At 53.9% G+C, this 21,176-nt stretch overlaps 1 protein-coding gene across 7 annotated transcripts in view; it reads left to right on the forward strand.

The window, feature by feature from the left end:
• The window catches only part of SLC52A2 (solute carrier family 52 member 2), a 76,907-nt gene that overhangs the window by 48,986 nt on the left and 6,745 nt on the right, over positions 1-21,176 (forward strand). For all 7 annotated transcript variants that reach the window (XM_083145088.1, XM_083145090.1, XM_083145091.1 and 4 more), the window contains one exon: positions 19,311-19,434. In XM_083145088.1, the coding sequence (XP_083001214.1) occupies positions 19,311-19,434 (124 nt within the window). The remainder of the gene's footprint in view (positions 1-19,310; positions 19,435-21,176) is intronic.

A 21,176-nucleotide genomic window follows, 5' to 3' on the forward strand; every position in this document is an offset into this window, starting at 1 on the left:
AGTCAGGACGGGCAGAAGCTGGGGTGGGAGGTGGGTAGTAAGGACGGGCGGGAGGTAGGTAGTCAGGGCGGGCGGACGCTGGGGTGGTCGGTGGGTAGTCAGGACAGGCAGACGCTGGGGTGGGAGGTGGGTAGTCAGGAGGAGTAAGAGGTGGGTAGTCAGGAGGGGTGGACGCTGGAGTGGGAGGTGGGTAGTCAGGACGGGCGGACGCTGGAGTGGGAGGTGGGTAGTCAGGACGGGCGGACGCTGGGGTGGGAGGTGGGTAGTCAGGAGGAGTAAGAGGTGGGTAGTCAGGAGAGGCGGACGCTGGGGTGGGAGGTGGGTAGTCAGGAGGGGCAAATGCTGGGGTGGTCGGTGGATAGTCAGGACGGGCGGACGCTGGGGTGGTCGGTGGGTAGTCAGGACAGGCGGGCGCTGGAGTGGGAGGTGGGTAGTCAGGACGGGCGGACGCTGGAGTGGGAGGTGGGTAGTCAGGACGGGCGGATGCTGGGGTGGGAGTTGGGTAGTCAGGACGGGTGGACGCTGGAGTGGGAGGTGGGTAGTCAGGACGGACGCTGGAGTGGGAGGTGGGTAGTCAGGAGGGGCGGACGCTGGAGTGGGAGGTGGGTAGTCAGGAGGGGCGGACGCTGGAGTGGGAGGTGGGTAGTCAGGACGGGCGGACGCTGGAGTGGGAGGTGGGTAGTCAGGAGGAGTAAGAGGTGGGTAGTCAGGAGGGGCGGATGCTGGGGTGAGAGGTGGGTAGTCAGAACGGGCGGACGCTGGGGTGGTAGGTGGGTAGTCAGGACGGGAGGACACTGGGATAAGAGGTGGGTTGTCAGGACAGGCGGATGCTGGGGTGGTTGGTGGGTAGTCCGGAGGAGTAAGAGTTGAGTAGTCAGGACGGGAGGACACTGGGGTGGTCGGTGGGTAGTCAAGAAAGGTGGACGCTGGGGTGGTAGGTGAGTAGTCAGGAGGAGTAAGAGTTGGGTAGTCCGGACGGGCGGACGCTGGGGTGGTAGGTTGGTAGTCAGGACGGGCGGACGCTGGGGTGGTAGGTGGGTAGTCAGGACGGGAGGACACTGGGATAAGAGGTGGGTTGTCAGGACAGGCGGATGCTGGGGTGGTTGGTGGGTAGTCCGGAGGAGTAAGAGTTGAGTAGTCAGGACGGGAGGACACTGGGGTGGTCGGTGGGTAGTCAAGAAAGGTGGACGCTGGGGTGGTAGGTGAGTAGTCAGGAGGAGTAAGAGTTGGGTAGTCCGGACGGGCGGACGCTGGGGTGGTAGGTTGGTAGTCAGGACGGGCGGACGCTGGGGTGGTAGGTTGGTAGTCAGGACGGGAGGACGCTGGGGTGGTAGGTGGGTAGTCAGGACGGGAGGACACTGGGGTGGCCGGTGGGTAGTCAGAACGGGAGGACACTGGGGTGGGTAGTCAGGAAGGGAGGACACTGGGGTGGCCAGTGGGTAGTCAGGACGGGAGGACACTGGGGTGGCCCGGTGGGTAGTCAGGACGGGAGGACACTGGGGTGGCCGGTGGGTAGTCAGGACGGGAGCACACTGGGGTGGTCGGTGGGTAGTCAAGAAAGGTGGACGCTGGGGTGATAGGTGGGTAGTCAGGAGGAGTAAGAGGTGGGTAGGAATAAGAGTTGGGTAGTCAGGACAGGAGGACACTGGGGTGGTAGGTGGGTAGTCAGGACGGGTGGACGCTGGGGTGGTAGGTCGGTAGTCAGGACAGGCGGACACTGGGGTGGGAGGTGGGTAGTCAGGAGGAGTAAGAGGTGGGTAGTCAGTAGGGGCGGACGCTGGGGTGGGAGGTGGGTAGTCAGGACGGGAGGACACTGGGGTGGGAGGTAGGTAGTCAAGACGGGCGGATGCTGGGGTGGCCAGTGGGTAGTCAGGATGGGAGGACACTGGGGTGGTCGGTGGGTAGTCTAGAAAGGTGGACGCTGGGGTGGTAGGTGGTTAGTCAGGAGGAGTAAGAGTTGGGTAGTCAGAACGTGAGGACACTGGGGTGGTAGGTGGGTAGTCAGGATGAGTAAGAGTTGGGTAGTCAGGACGGGAGGACACTGGGGTGGTAGGTGGGTAGTCGGGACGGGCGGACGCTGGGGTGGTAGGTGGGTAGTCAGGGCGGACGCTGGGGTGGCCGGTGGGTAGTCAGGACGGGAGGACACTGGGGTGGTCGGTGGGTAGTCAATAAAGGTGGACGCTGGGGTGGTAGGTGGGTAGTCAGGAGGAGTAACAGTTGGGTAGTCAGGACGGGCGGACGCTGGGGTGGTCAAGAAAGGTGGACGCTGGGGTGGGAGATGGGTAGTCAGGAGGAGTAAGAGTTGGGTAGTCAGGACGGGCGGACGCTGGGGTGGTCAGTGGGTAGTCAGGATGGGTGGATGCTGGGGTGGCCGGGGGTAGTCAGAACGGGAGGACACTAGGGTGAGAGGTGGGTAGTCAGGACGGGAGGACACGGGAGTGAGAGGTGGGTAGTCCGGATGGGTGGATGCTGGGGTGGTCTGTGGGAAGTCAGGAGGAGTAAGAGGTGGGTAGTCAGGACTGGCGGATGCTGGGGCGGTCGGTGGGTAGTCAGGACGGGCAGACGCTGGAGTGGGAGGTGAGTAGTCAGGACGGGCGGACGCTGGGGTGGGAGGTGGGTAATCTGGACGGGAGGACGCTGGAGTGGGAGGTGGGTAGTCAGGACGGGAGGACGCTGGGGTGGTAGGTGGGTAGTCAGGAGGGGGGGACGCTGGAGTGGGAGGTGGGTAGTCAGGAGGGGCGGACGCTGGGGTGGTCGGTGGGTAGTCAGGACGGGCAGACACTGGGGTGGTTGGTGGGTAGTCAGGACGGGCAGTAGGTAGTTAGTCAGGACGGGCGGACGCTGGGATGGTCGGTGGGTAGTCAGGATAGGCAGACGCTGGAGTGGGAGGTAGGTAGTCAGGACGGGCGGATGCTGGGGTGGTCGGTGGGTAGTCAGGAGGGGCGGATGCTGAGGTGGTCGGTGGGTAGTCAGGACGGGCAGAAGCTGGGGTGGGAGGTGGGTAGTAAGGACGGGCGGGAGGTAGGTAGTCAGGGCGGGCGGACGCTGGGGTGGTCGGTGGGTAGTCAGGACAGGCGGACGCTGGAGTGGGAGGTGGGTAGTCAGGACAGGCAGACGCTGGGGTGGGAGGTGGGTAGTCAGGAGGAGTAAGAGGTGGGTAGTCAGGAGGGGTGGACGCTGGAGTGGGAGGTGGGTAGTCAGGACGGGCGGACGCTGGAGTGGGAGGTGGGTAGTCAGGACGGGCGGACGCTGGGGTGGGAGGTGGGTAGTCAGGAGGAGTAAGAGGTGGGTAGTCAGGAGAGGCGGACGCTGGGGTGGGAGGTGGGTAGTCAGGAGGGGCAAATGCTGGGGTGGTCGGTGGATAGTCAGGACGGGCGGACGCTGGGGTGGTCGGTGGGTAGTCAGGACAGGCGGGCGCTGGAGTGGGAGGTGGGTAGTCAGGACGGGCGGACGCTGGAGTGGAAGGTGGGTAGTCAGGACGGGCGGACGCTGGAGTGGAAGGTGGGTAGTCAGGACGGGCGGATGCTGGGGTGGGAGTTGGGTAGTCAGGACGGGTGGACGCTGGAGTGGGAGGTGGGTAGTCAGGACGGACGCTGGAGTGGGAGGTGGGTAGTCAGGAGGGGCGGACGCTGGAGTGGGAGGTGGGTAGTCAGGAGGGGCGGACGCTGGAGTGGGAGGTGGGTAGTCAGGACGGGCGGACGCTGGAGTGGGAGGTGGGTAGTCAGGACGGGCGGACGCTGGAGTGGGAGGTGGGTAGTCAGGAGGAGTAAGAGGTGGGTAGTCAGGAGGGGCGGATGCTGGGGTGAGAGGTGGGTAGTCAGAACGGGCGGACGCTGGGGTGGTAGGTGGGTAGTCAGGACGGGAGGACACTGGGATAAGAGGTGGGTTGTCAGGACAGGCGGATGCTGGGGTGGTTGGTGGGTAGTCCGGAGGAGTAAGAGTTGAGTAGTCAGGACGGGAGGACACTGGGGTGGTCGGTGGGTAGTCAAGAAAGGTGGACGCTGGGGTGGTATGTGAGTAGTCAGGAGGAGTAAGAGTTGGGTAGTCCGGACGGGCGGACGCTGGGGTGGTAGGTTGGTAGTCAGGACGGGCGGACGCTGGGGTGGTAGGTTGGTAGTCAGGACGGGAGGACGCTGGGGTGGTAGGTGGGTAGTCAGGACGGGAGGACACTGGGGTGGCCGGTGGGTAGTCAGAACGGGAGGACACTGGGGTGGGTAGTCAGGAAGGGAGGACACTGGGGTGGCTAGTGGGTAGTCAGGACGGGAGGACACTGGGGTGGCCCGGTGGGTAGTCAGGACGGGAGGACACTGGGGTGGCCGGTGGGTAGTCAGGACGGGAGCACACTGGGGTGGTCGGTGGGTAGTCAAGAAAGGTGGACGCTGGGGTGATAGGTGGGTAGTCAGGAGGAGTAAGAGGTGGGTAGGAATAAGAGTTGGGTAGTCAGGACAGGAGGACACTGGGGTGGTAGGTGGGTAGTCAGGACGGGTGGACGCTGGGGTGGTAGGTCGGTAGTCAGGACAGGCGGACACTGGGGTGGGAGGTGGGTAGTCAGGAGGAGTAAGAGGTGGGTAGTCAGTAGGGGCGGACGCTGGGGTGGGAGGTGGGTAGTCAGGACGGGAGGACACTGGGGTGGGAGGTAGGTAGTCAAGACGGGCGGATGCTGGGGTGGCCAGTGGGTAGTCAGGACGGGAGGACACTGGGGTGGTCGGTGGGTAGTCTAGAAAGGTGGACGCTGGGGTGGTAGGTGGTTAGTCAGGAGGAGTAAGAGTTGGGTAGTCAGAACGTGAGGACACTGGGGTGGTAGGTGGGTAGTCAGGATGAGTAAGAGTTGGGTAGTCAGGACGGGAGGACACTGGGGTGGTAGGTGGGTAGTCGGGACGGGCGGACGCTGGGGTGGTAGGTGGGTAGTCAGGATGAGTAAGAGTTGGGTAGTCAGGACGGGAGGACACTGGGGTGGTAGGTGGGTAGTCGGGACGGGCGGACGCTGGGGTGGTAGGTGGGTAGTCAGGGCGGACGCTGGGGTGGCCGGTGGGTAGTCAGGACGGGAGGACACTGGGGTGGTCGGTGGGTAGTCAATAAAGGTGGACGCTGGGGTGGTAGGTGGGTAGTCAGGAGGAGTAACAGTTGGGTAGTCAGGACGGGCGGACGCTGGGGTGGTCAAGAAAGGTGGACGCTGGGGTGGGAGATGGGTAGTCAGGAGGAGTAAGAGTTGGGTAGTCAGGACGGGCGGACGCTGGGGTGGTCAGTGGGTAGTCAGGATGGGTGGATGCTGGGGTGGCCGGGGGTAGTCAGAACGGGAGGACACTAGGGTGAGAGGTGGGTAGTCAGGACGGGAGGACACGGGAGTGAGAGGTGGGTAGTCCGGATGGGTGGATGCTGGGGTGGTCTGTGGGAAGTCAGGAGGAGTAAGAGGTGGGTAGTCAGGACTGGCGGATGCTGGGGCGGTCGGTGGGTAGTCAGGACGGGCAGACGCTGGAGTGGGAGGTGAGTAGTCAGGACGGGCAGACGCTGGAGTGGGAGGTGAGTAGTCAGGACGGGCGGACGCTGGGTTGGGAGGTGGGAAGTCAGGAGGAGTAAGAGGTGGGTAGTCAGGACTGGCGGATGCTGGGGCGGTCGGTGGGTAGTCAGGACGGGCAGACGCTGGAGTGGGAGGTGAGTAGTCAGGACGGGCGGACGCTGGGGTGGGAGGTGGGTAATCTGGACGGGAGGACGCTGGAGTGGGAGGTGGGTAGTCAGGACGGGAGGACGCTGGGGTGGTAGGTGGGTAGTCAGGAGGAGTAATAGGTGGGTAGTCAGAACGGGCGGACACTGGGGTAACAGGTGGGTAGTCAGGAGGGGTGGATGCTGGGGTAGGAGGTGAGTAGTCAGGAGGGGCAGACGCTGGGGTGGGAGGTGGGTTGGATAGTCAGGAGGGGTGGATACTGGGGTAGCAGGTGGGTAGTCAGGAGGGGTGGATGCTGGGGTAGGAGGTGGGTAGTCAGGAGGGGCAGACGCTGGGGTGGGAGGTGGGTAGTCAGTACGGGTGGACACTGGGGTGGGAGGTAGGTAGTCAGGATGGGCGGACACTGGGGTGGGAGGTCGGTAGTCAGGAGGAGTAAGAGGTGGGTAGTCAGAACGGGCGGACACTGGGATAACAGGTGGGTGGATGCTTGGGTAGGAAGTGGTTAGTCAGGTGGGGTAGGAGGTGGGTAGTCAGTACGGGTGGACACTGGGGTGGGAGGTAGGTAGTCAGGACGGGCGGACACTGGGGTGGGAGGTCGGTAGTCAGGAGGAGTATGAGGTGGGTAGTCAGAACGGGCGGACACTGGGGTAATAGGTGGGTAGTCAGGAGGGGTGGACGCTGGGGTAGGAGTTGGGTAGTCAGGTGGGTGGATGCTGAGGTAGGAAGTGGGTATTCAGGTGGGTGGATGCTGAGGTAGGAAGTGGGTAGTCAGGTGGGTGGATGCTGGGGTAGTCAGGTGGGTGGATGCTGAGGTAGGAAGTGGGTAGTCAGGTGGGTGGACTCTGGGGTAGGAGGTGGGTAGTCAGGTGGGTGGATGCTGGGGTAGGAGGTGGGTAGTCAGGTGGGGTAGGAGGTGGGTAGTCAGGTGGGCGGACACTGGGGTAGGAGGTGGGTAGTCAGGAGGGGTGTATGCTGGGGTAGGAAGTGGGTAGTCAGGTTGGTGGATGCTGGGGTAGGAGGTGGGTAGTCAGGTCGGTGGATGCTGGGGTAGGAAGTGGGTAGTCAGGTGGGGTAGGAGGTGGCCAGTCAGAACGGGCGGACACTGGGATAACAGGTGGGTAGTCAGGTGGGTGGATGCTTGGATAGGAGGTGGGTAGTCAGGTGGGTGGATGCTGGGGTAGGAGGTGGGTAGTCAGGTGGGTGGATGCTGGGGTAGGAGGTGGGTAGTCAGGTGGGTGGATGCTGGGGTAGGAAATGGGTAGTCAGGTGGGGTAGGAGGTGGGCAGTCAGAAGGGGTGGACGCTGGAGTAGAAACTGGGCAAATGGACCTAATCGTACTCCACTGAGCTGGGAACCTGTACCACAAATAGTAGAGAAATTGGTGACAATAAGAACTGGCACCTAGACTCCAAAATTAATAATATTACAACACTTCTCAGTATAACTATATTTTAATTTTTTTATGTGAAAAGCAAATTTCATATTCACAACAGTGCACTTAAAATAGCCCAGGGGTAGCCAACTCCAGTCCTCGAGAGCTACCAACAGCCAGCGTTTTCCAGCTCACCTCACAGGTGCACTCATTACTGACTGACACATTTTAAAAGATCCACAGGTGGAGCTAATTACTTCATTTGTGATTCTGTGAGGAGATCTGGAAAACATGCACTGTTGGTAGTTCTCGAGGACTGGAGTTGGCTGCCCCTGAAATAGACAAACAAGACCTACAACATGTAACAGAGGTATAAAATCGTTGAGGCAATAGTATGAGGCAATGCTGAAATGTCTCTTAGGGCCTTATTCTGGTTGGTTCGGACGAATGCGTATTTGTGGACTGGAACCGAGTGTTCTTAGCCCCGCCTTCCGTAGGGATCGCTCACACCGTCCGAATGCGGTAAGCCGCCATCCGAATGGACTGCTAGTGGATGTTTCGTGTGAACACCTCCTTCATCTGTGGGAACCTCCCCCATCCTCCGATGGTCGCCGAATGCTGGACCGAGTGCTCAGGCAGCACCGCGTGCTCCAGACCACTCGGGCATTTCTCCGTGCAAACACAGGGATATGGGCGGGCAGCTGGCATCCGGCTATGTCAGCTGTCCGCCTCCCACACGTGCCTCACGGATGGATTACCATACGTACGCCCAGCGTTTTCATGGGAACGCCCATGAAACGCGGGGTGTACGCATATGGTAATGAGCCCAAAAAGCCATTCGCGCCCCTCTCCACCCCCTGCTGGGATGGTTCTGTACGATCGTTTTCTGCACGGAATTCACGCCGCGTTCGGACGTGTGAGGCGTTCGCACATGCGCAGATACGCCTCTGCACATGCGCAAAACACCAACCATCGGCCGCCTATACGCATTCCGACCGAATAAGGCCCTCAGTGAGGCTTCTATGGCTTGAGTATCAATGAGGTAAATAGAAATATAGTTACTGTACCAGTCCCAGTTATAAATCTATATGGGTCTCTGGATGTTTATAGGGACAAAGTCCCTTTTTCAGAGTGTACTACTGTGAGAGGGGTGGTGGGGCGGTGCGGTGTGGTGCCTGCTGCCATGCAGGTGTAGTCAGACCACTTACCTGGCGCCGCACCCTCTCACCTTCAGGCCGTGCCAAACCACGGTCCTGGAAACTCCGGCACCCGAACACGAACACCTAGGAGGAAGGAGAGTAGGTGAGAGCTGTTCCTCCTGGATGAAGACCGATGCGCCCTTCGTCCCGCGACGTCGCTACAGAGACACCCTCCGGGCTCCGGGACACATCATCATCGACACACAGCCTCAGAGCCCGGAGGGTCACCTATTGGCACTCGCGCACCTAGGTGAGGCCTTGACCTCACACGGAGATGCGAGGTCCACGTACACCCTGGATTGTGGAAGGAAGGGAGACAGGCAGAGACAAACACACACGACACTCACCGTCGTCAAACCAGTTAGGTACCAGTTAGCTACTTGGGGACCCAGGAGGGGACTGCCGAGGAGCTCGTCCACCTGTTAACCCCAACCACCCACAGGAAACCACAATATGGGACCTAGAGCCCTTTTTCTAAACACTTGCAGGCCTAGCACCTGCCTATTAATTGAACCAGTGCCTTACACTACAATCACTCCTAACTGTGGTTCAGGCATAGTGCCTGTCTTCTGTCTACAGGCCTAAAGCCTGACTGGGGGCACAGCCCTAGAGCCTAACTCAATTAATCCCCGGGGCCTAGCACCCAGCTATAGGGGCCTCAGGCCTAATGCCCGACTTTGTCGGGGCCACCAGTGGGGAAAGGGCCACGGGCCTAATGCCCAACTTATAGGGGCCTCAGGCCTGGATGGCCCACTTACAGACTACGAGCCAGGAGGGCCAGACTACAACAAGGGCCAAGAGGGCCCCACGATTACATGCCCCAGGCCGAGAGGGCCCGACTCACTTGCCCACAGGCCGGAAGGGTCTGACAGTGCCCACTGGCCTAGTGCCCGACACCCGGTAGTCTAGGGTAGGTGGCCTGGGGCCGCCTACCTGGGGTTGGGAGGGGGGGGGGAGCTTCGTCCGCTCTAGTGCTTTCCACCCCCGCTGGCCTCTCCTTGTCCGGCTGCCATCTTCTGCCGCTGGCCAGTGGCGGCGCCTCTTCTTTTCTTTTGATTGGCTCCCGAATGGGCGCCATTGTTCAAATGCCGCAGGTAGCGGCTTTCATTGGCGGCCAAAAAGGTGCCAATTACAAACAGACGCCTCTCCCCCGCCTGGACTGTCAGCACTGGGATCAGTTCTTTGATCTCCCCTGCCTGGCGCCGGGAGTAGCTCCATCTCCCCTGCCTGCCGCTGGTGCTCCAGTGCTGGGAGCACGGATACTGTACATTACTACACTACCTCCCTTTGCTGCGGGAGTGCACTCCAGGTGGTTAGTGGCTATATAGCACAGATACGGAGACCACTTTGCTGTTGTATTGCTGGTGACCGGGCTGCATGGGGCTCCAGAATCACGTTTCTCCGCTTTGAAAGATAGGTCAGCGGCTTCCTCAGATGGAACCCCTGTGCCTCTGTCTCCATTTCGGGGGCACTTGCCTCTGTGCGCTTCCGCACCTCGTTTCTGCTGCTCATATTTATAAGCAGCAGCGGCCATCTTTCATTTGTTTCCAAGCCTCGTTTCCATTCCACCAATAAAATATCAGTCCACGGCCATTTTGTTTTTTCTCTAAACCTCGTTTATACATCCAAGCCTCATTATCATTGCCTCCAAACAACTGTATCCACGGCCATTTTCTGTGAGTTAATTATTGTAATCCCAGCCTCAAATGTCGCTGCGGTCGCCATTTTTAAAAAGGGTTTTGCCTCGGTTCTAAGCCATAATGCCTCTCACCATTACATTTTGTTCTACATTATTATTATACACAATTTCATGTTCTCCTCACATGGACTGCACATTATATTCCTTTCTATTGCTATTTATTTATTGTGTGTAGCGTCCCTCCTATTACTACAGGGTTATTAACCCTTATGATGCCACACACGGACCAAAGATGCATATGTGCAAATCCGTACTTATATGACAATTTCATCTGAATATTAGAAATATAAATACATATAATAACAAAACCCATTCTCCTATAGATTACACTTGCCGTTATCCCTCCTGTCACCATACGATTGTCCCTGTGTGGGTATCTCTATATCTCCCCCTCTAACTAATTCCCTGCTCATGGTGGGAGCACTATATGTATGTAAGATACAAAGGAACATGAAAGCAGTATATATAATGTATGGACCATCCCTACTTTCGTATTGACCGCACACATATGGGACACCGGTTCTAGATACTATTCTATACTATATCAAGTAGTGATACTGGGCTATAGTCTTCTGAATTGCAGTTAGGGGGCATCCTCTGAATGCCAGTTAGAGGGGGGCGTCCCTATGGCCCAGTATTGTGAAGCTGATATGTACTAGTGGTGACCAGGCCGGGTGGGGGGTGTGCAGCTGCCCCAGTGGTGCATTACATAGGACAGACCCCCCATTATATCATTGTCACATAACCCCCCTCATGTGTCTGCAGGATGGTATAACCCGTAGTGGTGGGGGGTGTGCAGCTGCCCCAGTGGTGCATTACATAGGACAGACCCCCCATTATATCATTGTCACATAACCCCCCATGTGTTTGCAGGATGGTATAACCCGTAGTGGTGGGCGGGGTGGGGGATGTGCAGCTGCCCCAGTGGTGCATTACATAGGACAGACCCCCCATTATATCATTGTCACATAACCCCCCCATGTGTTTGCAGGATGGTATAACCCGTACTGGTGGCCAGGCCAGGTGATTAACCCTCTCAGTGCTGCCGCCATCGTCCTCACGTGGAATGGGAATATGGGGGAGGGCATTGGACTGTGCTGAGAATTGCAGTTTCAGTGTAACGCTTCAGAGTAACAGCACGCCCTACGTGTGGTGTATTCAGTCGACCAGAAAATGACAACGCGAGCATGAAAAGGTTGACATGGGTTTTTCATGTATTTTTGTTGTCCATTTGTAGATTTGATAACATTGTCCCCAAATCGGTGTAGTGTGTACTCTGGCGCGGCTCGCCATTCTTCCGGCAAGGTGCGTCGGCCATGTACTATGCGGATCCCTGAGCACGGGACCCCCAGCACAAGCCCACCACACCATGGCTGCAATGTTACCAGATGGATAAAGCCGTGCTGCACTGCAGGGGGGTAGATGTAACATATGCAGAGAGTGTCAAAGCAGCCAATATTCAACCTGCACAGAAACCTATACCCCACCCAAATCTAACTCTGCACATGTTACATCTGCCCCCCTGCAGTGCAGCATGGCTTTATCCATCTGGTAACATACAGTTTCTGCTCCCAGATGGGTCAGCGTTGCTGGTCTGGGGTACAGTGGTCCGGAAGGCACAGCGTCGTCTTCTCTCCTGTGATACAGCTTCATCCATGAGAAGATTCCCCTCCGGGAGAGGCTGACGTCTGAGGCATGGAAGTGTGAGGACCTGGCCGCCGGCCCTTCCGGCCACCTTATCCTGCTCACCGCGTGACCATGTTTTCTGCATTCCTGAGATGTTTGCTCTGCAGTTCCCTTGTGATGATCACACGCACTGTCCACCCACAGCTTCCTGTGTTCCTCTGGACGGCTGCCCGCAGGAGCTGGCACAATGACCCTGGACAGTCAGGTCAGCCATTACTAATGTGTCCTCCTCCAGGATCACTGTGTATTATGTGGCTGCGTTCTCACAGTGACCAATGTCTTTGTTCTGTGCACGCGCATTTCTGCACATGTGCATATGCAGCGTGCGTGCACCAAAGGCAAACAGACTGTTCTGGACGGGGGCGTGGGGCGGCGGCCGGCACCATTAGCATATGGAAATGCCCGGCGTTCTCATGCTAATGAGGCCATGGTGCGGGGGGCGGACAGCGACATCACCGGACCACCCATTTCCTTCCCAGCGTGCACACATATGTAAGTGACTTGAAAGTCACTTTTGTATACGTGCACCTTCCACATCTTTCGATGGTCACCGAAATTCGAAAGATTTGGGAAGTTCCCCTACCCAGCGCGCGAGTCGCCCTTGTGAATGGGTGGTGGCAGCCATTCGCAAGCCCCTGCGAGTGAGACGCCCTGGTGAAGGTGGGGTTTGGTGGCCTAATTCAGGCGGGTGCAAACAGATGCAAAGTGTGTTCAAAAAGGTCATTCTGCCACTTATGCAAGTGCGTCGCTGCGGTTCCTGAAGACTCAGGCGCGGCTTTGCTGTACAGATACTGGCAGGACGTATGATAAACCCCCGTGTAGAATGTCGTCACTGTAGCGCAGCGTTCTGTGTATACTGAGGACTCTCTATTGGCAGCCTATACAGCGATGTGACATATATGGGCCTATGTTACGGTGCGTGACCCTCAGATGCAGCCTCCCTCAGCAGCTACCAGTGTGAAAATTGGTGGTATTAGGGACATGAGCGGCCATTTGAAATGTGGAGGGGCATAGCTTAGCACTGCAGGCTCTCTGCTTCCCTGACGACTCTCCTTATTGCCGGCTCGTCCGTAGATGTTTGGTAAAAGACGCAGACAGGCAGCTGCTTTTCCTGTGTCGGAGGAATTAGACTGCCATTTGAAGGATGCTTGGCTACGTCCTGATAAGCGTTTTCAGGTGTCAAGTAGATTCCTAACCGCATATCTTTTCCCTGCAGATAGCAGAGGCATGAGAGACTCCACCCTCGGTGGATCCGTCACTCTCTCCGAGAAGACAGAACTACCTGTTCCAGGTATCTCTTCTCCTAAGGACACTTCCGATAGGAAGCTGGAGACTACATTAAAGACCATCTGCACAGCTGCAGGGGTATTACACCGGCCTGCACTGGTGAAATGTTGGGTAAATAAGGCAATGGAGGCCTGGGTAACCCAGATCTCCAAGGAATTTCGTAAAGACCCTGCAGTGGGTGAGTTGGTGACTCAGGCTGGTCACATTACGGAGGCCATGGCCTATCTCATAGAGGCTTCGGCTGATGTTTGTATGGTAGCATTACGTATATCTCGGCCCTGTCCATACCCACACACAGGGCTCTCTGGCTGCGTCAATGACAGGCAGATGCTGACTCCAAAAAAGCAGTGGAAGCACTACGGGATTTTCTATTTGGTCCTAAATTGGACAAATTGATTTCACAAGCTACAGGGGATAAGTCTTTTCTTCCCTCTGCCGCCCCTCCCCGTCCTCCTAGACCCTTGATGGCAAACCTTGACACTCCAGCTGTTGTTGAACTACACATCCCAGCATGCGCTGCTTCAGTTTTGCTATTTGGCCATGCTAAATCTGATGCAGAGCATACTGGGATGTGTAGTTCAACAACAGCTGGAGTGTCAAGGTTAGCCATCAAGGTCCTAGACTGTCTTTTTGATCCTTACGGCTAATGGCTAGATTCCGGGGCTGCCCCAGGGCCGGCGCTTCATCTGGCGGTGGCACCAGAGGTCATGGAAGGGGAGTCGCTTACGCAGCTCACCAGGAGGCTAAGACTGCCTCAAAACCCTCAGCATGATGTGCTTCCATCCAGCTTGGGGGACCCTGTAATGGTGCATGTCTGTCTTTTCCGAGTCAGGCATTTAGTAGCCTTTGGTTGAAAAATAGATTTTCAAAGAGCACCTGTTCTTTACAAGCAGTTTAGCAGCTTCTGTAGACAAGGGTGCTGCCCTGAGTAATAATGCCAGTGCCACCCAATCAGCGTATGCAGGGGTTTTATTCCAGCTTGTTTCTGATGCCAAAGCCTGACGTCTTGGCACAATCCATTCTTTACCTAAAGGATCTCAACCCTTTTCTTGTGAGTGGTAAAGTTCAAGATGGAACCGGTGGAATTCTTGTCCCTGGACATCAAGGAAGCTTACCTACACATTCCCATTTGGCAGGCACATCAGGCGTTTCGGCATCCGAGAACACCATTTCCAGTTTCAGGCACTGCCGTTCGGGCTGTCCTCTGCACCCAGGAACTTTACAAAGATCATGGCTGTCATGATGCCAAGGGATAATGGTGGCGCCTTATCTGGATGACTTCCTGCTAAAGGCGTCTTCACAGGAAATTCTGATCTGCAATATCCAACAGACCCAGCGTGTCCTCTTGCAACATGGGTGGATACTCCACTTGCAAAAGTCGCAGCTCCAACCCTCACAGTGTTTACTGTTCCTCGGAATGATCCTAGACACCCTTTAGCAAAAAGTATTGTTTCCAGCAGACAAGGTCGCCTCATCCAACTTTTAGCTTGGTCGGTCTTACAACACCGGCGGGTGACTATACACCTGTCTAACCGCCTTCTGGGAAAGATGGTTAACGCTGTTGAAGTGATCTGGTCGTTTCTGCTCCAGGCCTTTCCAGCTCTGTCTACTTCAGACGCTCAGGCTCTCATCTTACCCTTCATCAGTGGGTCACTCTTACGCCGAGGGCTCATCTCTCCCTAGCTTGGTGGCTCAACTCCTCGAACCTCCTGCAGGGGAGGAGATTCTTAACTTGGGATTGGACCTTTCTCACCATGGACACCAGCCTCTGAGGTTGGGGAGTGGTCATGATGGGTTGTCGGTTCCAAGGTCTTTGGACGCCTCAGGAGGCGCTCCTCCCAAACAACATTCTCGAACTACAAGGAATCTACAACGAGTTTTTGTTAGAGACAGATCTCCTCCAGGGGCGGTCTCTCAGGACCACCTCGAGGTAAGTACGGCGGTCTTCATACCCGGTGTAGACAACAGGGAAGCCGACTACCTCAGTCAGCACAACATACATCAGGGAGAGTGGTCACTCCACCCACACTTCTTCCAAAGTCTGATACCTTGTTAGGCATGCCCCAAGATAGACTTGATGGCATCATGACACAACCATCAGTAATAAAAGTTACTCCAATTTTTATCATAACCAATGTGTTTGTATATTATTTGAATATTGTTAGTGAAGCGCAGGGTGTACATCCCCACTTGCCTACTCCATACCACTTTGGGTATTTGTAGTGTACCCACACACCCAGCAGCTAACTCACAATTTCATAGGTTTGTGGCGCAGTCATCTCACCCCTCCTACCTCTACAACCATCAGTTTCACCTGTACTGTATCGGGCAGCGGTGGGGGAGTTCAAAGCATTTGCCGAGATACAGTCACGGTTCTTCTCATAGCAGCGGACTGGACGCGCAGGTCCTGGTACACCAGTCTAACATCTCTGCTCATCGACAAACCATGGCCTCTGTCCCAGGGTCCCTTCGTTTCTAAGTAGTTTGTACCCTCATTTCACATCAATCAACCGATTGTTGTGCCTGCCTTCCAGGAGGTTTCCGCAGACTCCAGATCTCTGGATGTGTTCGGACATGCTTTTGTTTTGTACAACTTGGCAAAACCAGGTTGGCTGGCGTCTAAACAAACATTAGTTAGGTGGCTCCACCTCACCATTCGTCAGGAGTATGTGGCATCTTCACAAGTGCCACCTTCCTCTATCGGTTGGTCCCTCTTGGGCGGCTGCCGAAGGGGTCTCTGCTCAACACTGTGTAGGGCCGCTACTTGGTCAGGTCAGAGAACCTTTATCAAGTTCTACCATTTTGACACCTTCGTGGCTCATGCTTCTCAGTTTGGTCGTTCGGTGTTGGGAGGATCTCAGCGCTGTCCTGCCCGTGATGGGAGCTCTGGAATGTTCCCACTGTGAACTTGAGTGCCACCTAGTGGATGAAGGAGAAAATGGGATTTTACACTTTCCGTTAAATCGTTTTCTCCAATTCCACCGGTGGCACTAGATGCTCTCCCGGTGCTGCTCTTCTGTACATTCAGGTTACTTTCCTCTTAAGTTGAAGTCTCCTGCCAGGGTTGATTTCAGTTGTTCCTGTTCTTTGTATGTTAGGATGTGTGATGTTAACCTCCCCCTCCCCCCAACCCCCCTGCACAATGACTCAGACTGGGAATGGGAAGTAGAAGGGAGGAGTCAGCCACACTTCTTTAATTTCTTAAAGTGCCCAAGCTCCTGGTCATTGCCCTTCTATGCCCCACCATGAACTCCAGTGCCACCTGTGGAATCGAAGAAAAGATTTAACGGGAAGTACAAAATCCCATTTTGCACGTTGTGACTGCAATTTTAGTTATTATGCACCCTATGTACTATGGCCGCATCTACGCAGCCATTCCCACCCTGATCCAGACCCCTAACTGACTGTACGCACTTGCAGGACTGCGTATGCCAACATTGAGGGATATTGCCACACCACAGACGGCTGCGGACTGTCACTGACCTGACGCCCTGAGCATCTGACTAGTAGCTGTGATAACTAATATATGAATGTTACAATAACAGGAATAACATGACCCATGTAACCGAGGACAGAAAAGTGCATATAATGTAGACATGGACACTGGCGTTTTGCGGGTACCATTTAATGAAGCTGCCAGTTGAGGACCTGTGAGGCGTCTGTTTATCAAACTAGAGACTCTAATGTAGATGTTTTCTTGCTCAGTTGTGCACTTTGCCTCCCACTTCTCTTTCTCTTTAGAGCCTGTTTGCGCTGTACCCTGAAGGGAGTAGTACACACCGTTGTAGGAAATATTCGGTACTTGTTTCCTAGCACTGCGCCCCTCGGGTCGATTGCATAACCATTAGTTAAGGTATGCATTGGGAACCGATCAGACCTGATATGAGGGTTTCCTGTACAATTCTGTACAATTTTAACATTGCGTCGCATCGCATGCCATTACAATGGCATGCGATGCGATGAGACCCTATTTTACATTGTAAATGCACCCTGATGGCTCATTACTATGTTAAATGCCCCCCCAGACCCGATTTTCAATTGTACACCCACCCTGATGGGTGATTAATATGTGAAATGCACCCCCATTGTTAACGCCAACCTGAAGCGTGGCGAGCGCAGCGGTACACGTCCTCCGACCTTTTCATACCCCCACTATCCACGTCGGCGTGGAGTTGATTTCAGATAGTGTGGCGAGCCACCGAGCCCAAAGCATGGCGAGCGGATGCGGAATGCATGTGAAGTCATCCGCGTCCCCTCGCGGGGCTTGCTGCGCTCGCCACGCTTCGGGCTCGGTGGCTCGCTGCGCTCGCCACACTATATAGGATCAACTCCACTCCGACGTGGATAGTGGGGGTATGAAAAGGTCGGAGGACGTGTCCCGCCGCCGCTCGCCACGCTTCGGGTTGGCGTTAACAATGGGGGTGTATTTAACATAATAATCACCCATCAGGGTGGCTGTACAAATAAAAATCGGGTGTAATCGCATACGATTAATATTATATTATATTAATATTGTGGGCGCCGTGCTAGGAAACAAGTACCAAATATTCAGTTTCTTGGCAATCTCTCACATGGAATAGCCTTCATTTCCAAGAACAATTCTATTCCAGACCTTCTATTCCACTGTCAAGTTTCACATAAAATTTCTCTTTTTCTGGCCATTTTGAGAATATAATGGAACCCACAAATGTGATATAGATAGATAGAATTTGACGGCAGATAAGAACCACTTGGCCCATCTAGTCTGCCCCTTTTTTTAAACATGTTACCTCAAACCATATTTGATCCTTATTTTTTTGTAAGGATATCAATATGCTTTTCCCAAGCATGTTTAAATTGTACTACTGTATTTGCGTCTACCACCTCTGTTGGGAGGCTATTCCACTTATCTACTACTCTTTCTGTGAAAAAATTCTTCCTCGCATTTCCCCTGAATCTTCCTCCCTCTAGTGTCAGTGCACGTCCTCGTGTTCTGCTGCTCCTCTTCCTGTGACTAATGTCTCCCACCTGTACCTTCCTCCCCCTAGTGTCAGTGCATGTCCTCGTGTTCTGTTGCTCCTCTTCCTGTGAAGAATGTCTCCCACCTGTACCTTCCTCCCCCCAGTGTCAGTGCATGTCCTCGTGTTCTGCTGCTCCTCTTCCTGTGATACATATTAAGATCTTTTAGTCTTTCCTGGTACGTTTTGTGATGTAGGCCATGCACCATTTTAGTTGCTCTTCTTTGTACAGTCTCTAATGTATTTATATCCTTCTGGAGATATGGCCTCCAGAACTGAACACAATACTCTAGGTGAGGTCGTACCAATGACCTATACAGTGGCATTATTACTTCTTTCTTTCTACTGCTGATACCTCTCCCTATGCAACCAAGCATCTGACTTGCCTTCTTCATTGCTTTGCTACATTGCCTACCTGCTTTTAAGTCCCCTGAAATAGTGACACCTAGATCCCTCTCTTCCTCAGTAGTTTCCATTATAGTGGAAACTATAATAGTGGATACTCGACTAGCTCAAAGGAAGGCCAGTTCTATAGATTCTCTAACGAGCAAACCCGTTTTCTGCTGTGCTAACATAATTACACAAGGGTTTTCTAATAATCCATTAGTCTTCTAACGCGATTAGTAAACACAATGTACCATTAGAACACTGGAGAGATGGTTGCTGGAAATGGGCCTCTATACTTCTAGGTCAGGTATGTCCAAACTGTGGCCCTCCAGCTGTTGTGAAACTACACATCCCAGCATGCCTTGCAATAGTTTTAGCATCCCCTAATAGCAAAACTGTGGCAAAGCATGATGGGACTTGTAGTTTCATAACAGCTGGATGGCTAGATTTGGACATGCCTGGCCTATGTAGCGATTCCTTTAATAACCAGACGTTTGCAGCTAGTAGTCATTTACCACAGTAACAATGTATAGAGGGAATTTCTCATTAATGTTCTCTTCATTGAAATACACCCACAGTGTAAGGACATTTCTAAGTGACCCCAAACTTGTGTGTGTGTGTCCATACACACACTCAATCTAATACACTGTTCAGAAAATATACAAGAACTTTTCTCCATCAGTCAACAAATTATTTACAACAGTTGATTAAAGCACCTGAGTACTTGGCTGCAGGTGAGGTGTGGGCTGTGGTATCTCCGTCCTGTAGAGAACCTGTTTCACTAGTAGACACAGTGCTGTAGGGAAGGCCTCAATACCTGTACTGCGTCCAATGGTTGGGTGAGGACCAGCATGTTGTGAGCAGGTGAGGACCAGCATGTTGTGAGCAGGTGAGGACCAGCATGTTGTGAGCAGGTGAGGACCAGCATGCAGTGCGATGTGAGCAGGGAGATATGAGTGACACGAGAGGGTATGTGCTGCAGTACAGGATCCCTGATCTGACCCTATATTTCTCCTTTCAGGTCATCTCTGGGGTTGGGGCTGGTCATGGCTCTTGGAGTGCTGGTTGGAGGGTACCTGATGGTTTTGGCAGCTCTCAGTCCCTGTCCCCCCCTGATAGGAAGCACAGCGGGTGTTGTCTTAGTGGTAAGTATTGCTAGTTCACACTGTGTAACTTTGAGCCTGATGGAGCCATTCCTGCTGACGCCAGAGCCGCGCGGCACGCCTGCTGACGCCAGAGCCGCGCGGCACGCCTGCTGATTTAGAGCCACGCGGCACGCCTTCTGGCGCCAGAGCCGCAAGGCACGCCTGCTGACGCCAGAGACGTCAGTAGACACCTGGGGTGACATTCTATGGGATGAGATAATCTGACTTTAGCGAATTTTATCGCAAAAACGGCCGTTTTCGCACTTTTTATGTATGGAAGATTTAACCCCATCAGGCCGGCGTCCATTGGCCAGGGACGCCGGTGACAGCCCCGGGCTTCAGCCCTTTATGGGGGGGTCCCCACTCCTCCAGGTACCCCGTCCAAGGCTGACCAGCCACGGTGCTCATTTTTCGGCCGGGGGACCTTATATAAAAAGTGTCCCCCGGCTGTGGCATGACACCGAGGGCTGTTGGAGCCCGGTGCTGGTTTCAAAATACGGGGGACCCCCAGATTTTTTTGTCCCCCGTATTTTTGGAACCAGGACCGGTCCAAGAGTCCGGGGCTGTTTTCAGAAATACGGGGGACCCCTATGCTTTTTGTCCCCCGTATTTTTGGAACCAGCCCCAGCTCAATGAGCCCGGTGCTGGTTATGCTCAGGAGGGGGGACCCCACGCCAATTTTTATTTTTTTATGAACAAAAAATCGCACATTTCCTTAAATTCGCACATTTTCATGCCTAAAATTCGCACATTTTCATGCCTAAATTTCGCACATTATTGCACCTAATCGCACTTTTCATTCCAGAATTCACACCTCATTAAATATCCGAATTCGCGGCAAAAATGCGATATTAAAAAAGTGCGATAATGGGCGATTTTGAAAGTGCGAAAAAATCTCATCCCATAGAATGTCACCCGTGATGTTCCCGCTAATGTAAGACGCATCACTGTGCACATTATGACTGCTGGATAATTAGCATATCTTTGCATGTCCGCTGCGAGTGGAATGGCGCCTGTGCTGTACTGGGATGTAGATGACATTAGTGTATACCTCAGATAGTGTGTGTATATATATATATATATATATATATATATATATATATATATATTAGGGCAGAGTGAAAAAGCTGAAATTGAGAAATTCAAAATCGGCTAGTGTGGGAAAGTTGTGACTTGACCTGAATAAGAAAAGTGCAAAATCTTTTTGATCTGAGTCAACATCTTCTGTTCTGGCAAGAGGCCTGAAGTTTCACTTTTTTGGTGAAAATGACGAAAACTGTGAAGATTCTCCGATCTAGTTATATTATGTCATGATGTCTTAGAGAGGTTCATTAATATACTTTAGCTTAGTAAAAGAGAGTACGAGCCTGTCCTAGTGCAAAGTGACTGACTGGCGGGAGAAAAAATCCCTGATAAATGACCCATTTTCATGGTTTCAATTGTGAATATGGTGTTTTCTCCGGAACATGTTTATTTTTTTTGTTGGGAGAGGATGCTCTGTAATTGATGTGATCAAGAAAAGAAACTTAGTGAAAAAAAAAAAACAATTTAAATCCCTTTTGTTTGCCTTTAATAGAATAGTGTAACTTTGGGTGAGATTTAATGGGATGAGAGTTTCAGAAAGTGAGAGATTTGGTGAGAAATCTCCAGTTTTTTTTAAAGCGGCAATCATTTACACTTCAAAATCAAACTGGTTTTGCAGAGTAAATGATTGCTGCTTTAAAAAACTGGAGATTTTTTTT

The sequence above is a fragment of the Crinia signifera genome, chromosome 5 (genome assembly GCF_055691185.1).
Source record: "Crinia signifera chromosome 5, ASM5569118v1, whole genome shotgun sequence".
Classification (NCBI taxonomy): domain Eukaryota; kingdom Metazoa; phylum Chordata; class Amphibia; order Anura; family Myobatrachidae; genus Crinia; species Crinia signifera.